Source organism: Hylobates moloch, unplaced genomic scaffold (genome assembly GCF_009828535.3).
Source record: "Hylobates moloch isolate HMO894 unplaced genomic scaffold, HMol_V3 SCAFFOLD_3, whole genome shotgun sequence".
NCBI classification, from domain to species: Eukaryota; Metazoa; Chordata; class Mammalia; order Primates; family Hylobatidae; genus Hylobates; species Hylobates moloch.
Genome location: NW_026652278.1, coordinates 36,329,637 through 36,335,532, shown reverse-complemented (window position 1 = coordinate 36,335,532; position 5,896 = coordinate 36,329,637). Strand labels below are relative to the sequence as shown.

At 53.0% G+C, this 5,896-nt stretch overlaps 1 protein-coding gene across 1 annotated transcript; it reads right to left on the bottom strand.

The window, feature by feature from the left end:
- Nucleotides 1-456: 456 nt before the first annotated feature.
- FRAT2 (FRAT regulator of WNT signaling pathway 2) lies at nt 457-2,698 on the bottom strand. Its single transcript, XM_032135298.2, has one exon. The coding sequence runs from the start codon at nt 2,538-2,540 to the stop codon at nt 1,842-1,844; it is 699 nt and encodes a 232-aa protein (XP_031991189.1). The 5' UTR covers nt 2,541-2,698; the 3' UTR covers nt 457-1,841.
- Nucleotides 2,699-5,896: the final 3,198 nt, after the last annotated feature.

Genomic DNA, 5,896 nt, shown 5'->3' with positions numbered 1-5,896 from the left:
CAACTACTAAATACACTGCTGTAAAACCCTGTGTTTCTCTCCCAAGGCCATAGCTCAAGACTAGGTCAGTCTCAAAGGGGAAAGCAGGCTGGCTTCGCCTGTGCCCTACCCATTTTGCACAAAAACGTCCAGATGAAAACCCACCTCCCTCCACCACGGCACCTCTTTGCTCTCCAGCCCAGAAAGCATTTCTAGAATACACTGTCTTTCCACAAAGGGAGTGGAAGCCCATCTTGCAGCTTCTAAAAACCTGGACTTAATTTTCTGATCTTGTGGAACAAAAACTTAGAAGCACTCAAGTACTGTGGCTCTACTAGGATTCTGTGCCCATCAGCATTGGCCCAAACCATTTGTCCAGGTCCCCCTGTTTAGCCCAAGTGCCCTCTTTATTATTAAGCACACCCCTATATGCTTTTCTGCCCCTCTCCCACCTTCCACCAAAATGCCAAACCGTGCTCCAAAACAAAAACCAAATTTATTCAGCAGACATTTTAATTATGAAATCCTATAAATCAGGACCACCACAATTTCAGACACTCCGTTGCGAAGTGTACATCAATAGCTACATCTGGAGGATGAATAAGCCATTGAATCTTTTAAAAATTGGTTTAGCTACCTTAAAGTTTGGGGGTGGCACCTTACAAAAGCGCCGTCAAGTTTCACAAGGGTACAGCCAGCGGCTTCTCCTCTGGGAGAGTCACATTTTAAAACCGGTTTCAGACACAAAAGAAGGGCTGGCACGCGAAGAGGAAATAAATTGTGCGGGTGAGGAACCGCCGAGGCCGAGGCCCATGGCTCCATGGAGGGCCAGAAGAGAGCAGAAAAACGTCCAGGGTCTCTCATGCATTCCTATAGACAGACACCAGAAAGGGTGGAATAAGAAAGCTCTGCTGGGAGGACAGGAAAGAGACTCAAAAGATTGTTTATGACTGTTTCTGAGAAAGCTCCTGGCATGGCCATGAGTGGCCTTCCGCGAGTCCTGAAAAAGGAAAGCACAGAAAACAGGAAAGAACTCTCCCTACACGTCCCTCTCTGCCTGTTTGTGAACTCGGGAGACTCCAAGCGGTGGTAAAGCACCAACAGGGCTCCTCTTGGAGCAAGAGAAAGAAAAGACTCCGGGGTGAGTAAGCTCTCCCAGGAACCCCACAGCAAACCGTGACCTTGATCACAGGTGGCAAGGTCAAGTCATTTACAAGTCCACATTCAAATCCAACTCTCCCACCTGCAAAATTCTTCACCTCCCTCCAGTCCCTTAATTGGAGTTCACATCTCCCACCTTCACCAGCCACCGAATCGGTGGGAGAAAGGGGCAATGCCAACCCACCCACCACCAAACTTTTACATTCTTCTCCCCTCTGGAATTTCTTTGCACAGCAATTGTAGCACCACTTTCACTAAGCTCCTCCACCGGAAAATAAGAAAATGTATGCGTGTCGTTAGTTTTCAAGTATTGTTATAAAGCCATCGCGATTCCTGCCCCTGAGCCCTCCTTAAACAATCCAAGCTCACGACGCCCCCAAGGGCTAAGTGAGGTACAAGTCGATGCAAGTAGCTGCCATAGTTCTCCCAGTTTATCCCAGGTCCTTGGGCTTGGATGGCCCGGGAAATTCTCATGCCCCACGGATGCACCCTGGCGCATACATTTCTCCACGCTTAAGTATTCTCCGACGGCCTCGCCGCGGCTGGTAACTTCTCGGGTTGAGATCTCTCCCCACGCGCCTCCCCGCAGCCAAAGTGGTCGCTCCCAGGCTGGCGACGCCGGCTTCAGCTCAGAGTTAGGAGGAACTGGACGCTGTTGGGTCTACGCAGCGGCCTCCACTTCCTCCTCCAGGAGGCCTGGATCAGAGCAAGGAGCCTGAGGGCTGCAGGGTAATGGGGTCAGGTCCGCTGCGGCCTCCCCCGGGCCCAGGGGCGCTTGCGGGGCCCGTGGCTGCAACCGCGGCGACGGCTCGTTGGAGTCTCCGCACGGCTTCCTTGATGAGGTTTCCCGAGAGCACAAGCTGCTGGAGGAGCCGATGCGGGTCGTCGTCGCCGGCGCGTGCCCCGGCTGGGGTCCATCGGCGCTGCTGCAGGCGGCGGGAGGTGACCGCGTCCCTGAGCCATCCTCGCCGGCACGGCCCCGGCAGCGCGCTGGGGCCTGCGGCGAACTCGGCCACGCAGTAGGGCGCAGCGCGTCCCCGCACGCGGCCGCGGTCCCCTAGGGCGCAGCGCAGGGCCCCAGAGGGCGCCGGGCCCACCGTCTCAGCCGACGCGGGCGACAGCAGCAGCGGCACCGCCGGGGGCCGGGCCTTGTCCGCCTGCACCGCCGCAGCCAGAGGCCCCGGGGCCCGCAGCTGCGCCCCCGGGGGCGCGCACGGCGAAGCCGGGCTATCCTGCGCCGCGTCCAGCTGCAGCGTCTCGCCGATCTGGGCCACCAGCCGGTCCACCTCGCCCGAGCTGCCCAGCGTCACCGACTGCTGCAGCAGGAGGAAGCTGTCCTCCTCTTCCTCCCCCTCCGCCTCCTCGCCGGCTTCCTCTTCCTCCTCCCTCCGGCACGGCATGGCCCCCCGTCCTGGCACCCGGAGCTGTGCGGGCGTCGCTGGGGGCCTGGTTGCCCGCGGGCGCGGAGCTGCAGGCGAAGTCGGAGCTGGGGCGGACGCGGAAGCCGGAGCCCGCCAAGCACTCCAGCCGCGCGCCTGCAGCCGCGGGAGCCGGAATCCTGCCGGCTCCGGTTGATTTGTAAACAATGGGTGACGTCGCGCCGGGCCCTACCACCGCGCCGGGGCGGGGGTGACGCGCGAGCAGGCACGGGGGCGCAGGGCGGCGCAGGCGGCGACGGTGTTTGTTGTCCCTCCAGGAGGGGGTCCGGGGCGTGGGGACTGATTTCCGACCGCCCGGGCCCAACGAGCCGTGCGGAAACTTGGCGCCTCGGAGGAGGCTGGGGTTGGTTGCTCCCACGCACGGACACACCCACACCCACTCCGGGCCCGCCTCCTGGTCCGCGGCCTCCCTCCCCACGTGTCGGCCGCGCCTAAGCCCGCCCGACTCCCGCCCCGCGCACCCGCAGTTCCCGGTCCCGGGCGTGGGGGAGGGGCGGGCCGCCGCGGGTCCGGCTTCGAGGAGGCGGGTCGGGGAAAGGTGGAGGGAATTGGGAGTGAAGAGGTGGCACCTTACTTATTTACTTATTCACTTATTTATTATTTAGAAAGGGTCTCTGTCGCCCAGGCTGAAGTATAGTGGCGCGAACACGGCTTACTGCAGCCTCGAACTCTGGCTTAAGCGATCCTCCCACTTTAAGCCTCCCGTGCAGCTGGGACCACAGGCGCGGCCACCACGCCTGGCTAATTAAAAAAAATTTTTTTGTAGAGACGGGGGCGGGGCGGGTGGGGTGGGGCGGGGGGGGGGGGGGGCTCACTATATTGCCCAGGCTGGTCTCGAACTCTTGGGCTCAAGGAGTCCTCGCTCCTCGGCCTCCGAAAGTGTTGGGGTTACTGGCGTCAGCTGCCGCGCCAGGCCTAAGAGGGGACGCTTTGAAGCAGAGCAGAATCGCTCTGAGGTGAGGTTCCAGAGGCTTTCCCTCCCGCAGTCTTCGAGCCTTCTTCATGAGAATAGGACATGAGAGTAAGACTCACCGCCGCTCGGCTAAAGAAGGGTTGACGTCGTCTTTTTTTTTTTTTTTTTAAGGTTCAGATAGAAATATAGGGGATTGGCCTGGAGCGGTGGGTGGCTCATGCCTGTGATCCCAACACTTTGGGAGGCCGAGGCGGGCGGATCACCTGAGGTCAGGAGTTCGAGACCAGTCTGGCCAACATGGTGAAACCCCATCTCTGCTAAAAATACAAAAATTAGCCAGGCGTGGTGGCGGGCACCTGTAATCCCAGCTACTCGGAAGACTGAGGCAGGAGAATGGTTTGAACCCGGGAGGTGGAGGTTGCAGTGAGCCAAGATCACGCCACTGCACTCCAGCCTGGGCAACAGAGCGAGACTCCGTCTCAAAAAAAAACAAAAAAAGAAAAAGAAAAATATAAGGGATGGAAAAAATCTCTCGTGGTTCACATTTAAATTTTTTTCCTTTTTAGCCTTTGTTCTATGAAAGTGTAGTATACAAACACACGCATACAGTGTTACACACTTTTCCACTTTGCCTTACCTCATAAACGTTTTTCGTGTTATTGCATGCACTTCGAAAACATTTTAATGATTACATAAGTTTCCATCAAGTGCCTGTGGTTTTAACATTTGCCTAATTTCACCATCGTTAAGTTTGTGACTAACATTTTTGTGCGTAACACTTTAAGATATTGATGATTCTTTCCTTAGAGGATATTCCCAGGAGTGGAATTTTAAGTCACAGGAGTTGGGTATTTTAAGGTTTACTGACAAATGTTGAGGAAATCTCTTTCCAAGAGTTAGGTAAATGTACTCTACCATCATTAATTCTTGAGCATACATCATTACACCGTCACTAGTATTTGAGTATTATTGAATTTTTTTTTTTGCGGATTATATAGGGAAATTTTCTCCCTTCAGTTTGCATATCTTTGATTTCAGTTAGGTAGAGCAGTTTTCTAAATGTTTGTTAACAAACTGTACTTCCTTTCTTATGAATTGTCTATTTCCTAATAAGATTTTCCTAGGGAGTGTTTCTTACGTATTTGCATGACTCCTTTACATACCAAATATTAACCCTTTTCTTTCATATTTTGCTGTAAATACGTCTCCAGGCTTTTGTTGGCTCTGTACAGTCATTTTTTCCCCCAGTAAAACCAAATTTTCATGTAGGCAAATTTTAAAATCCCTTTGAAATTTCTAACACGATGCTAAGTTTGGAGTTTCCTTGCTGCCAGAAAGTTATTAAATATTCCATTCTATTTTCTTTAGATTTTTCAAATGCCTTGATTTTTTTTTTTTTTTCAAATCCACCTGGGATTAATGTTGGTCTTTGGCTCAAGGAGATGACATAAAATTATTTTTTTCCTGGAGAGCTTGCCAGCCAAAGGTGTATTCTTCACTAGGACAGAGGTGTGAGGGTAGCATAAACACAAGCTGTCTGGTGAGTTTCCAGTTGCTGGTTAAGCTAGTGGTTGTGAGGAGTGGGTGGGGCTGGGAATGTTTTGATCAGTCTGTTGTGTGAAATCAAAAGAACCCAGAACAGGTTGTACAAAGACCTAGATCCAAGTCTCATTCCTGCCACATCCTGGGTGTGGGACTCCAGGCAAATCAGTTTACAAGTGTTTTCACTTGTAAATGGGAAAAATAATCCCTGCCCGGCCTCCCTCTGAGGATTGTTTTCAGGATCAAATGAGATAATGGGAACGGGTTTTGTCAAGCATTACACAAATGTAGGATTAGGTCCAGCGGTTTACTAACAGAGGTCTGGCTCAATTCCAGCGAGTCCCCCCTGGGGGGCATCTAACATAATAATGTTGAAGATCCCCCCACGCAGCCCACTAGGTGAAACGTACCCTTGAAGGTATTACTTCCCTGCACTGGCCACGTTTCTTAAATTCTGCCTCAGGTCTCCCCTGACCTGGGATTGTGTAGGGCTTTACTGAAGTCAGCCCGGAGGCTCCCAAGCCCCAGTGAGTCTCCGCAACTAGTTCTGCAGGTTTGAGTGATGGAGACTTTCCCAGTGGGCAGCCTCCCACCTCTATCTCCCGAGGGCTGTTCACACACTTTACTGATGAGGACTGGAAGCCATTCCCCCCAGAGAGACTGATTCTCATTTTCATTCCGATGGTACTTACCGGAGAATTTCGAGAGGAATGAAAATTAGGGGAGGGCTTATGGATTTCAGTAGAGTTAAAATGGTAATTTTTTCCTCCTTTCCGTATGATGATGCCTGGCTGTAAGTAGAGAAAAGCAGTTTTATGCTCCATTGACTTTAAACATTAATGGGTCTGGTTTAACTATTGTC

Excerpts from the sequence above, each read along its gene's own strand:
- FRAT2 (XM_032135298.2), bottom strand. The coding sequence starts at position 2,540 with ATGCCGTGCCGGAGGGAGGAGGAAGAGGAAGCCGGCGAGGAGGCGGAG.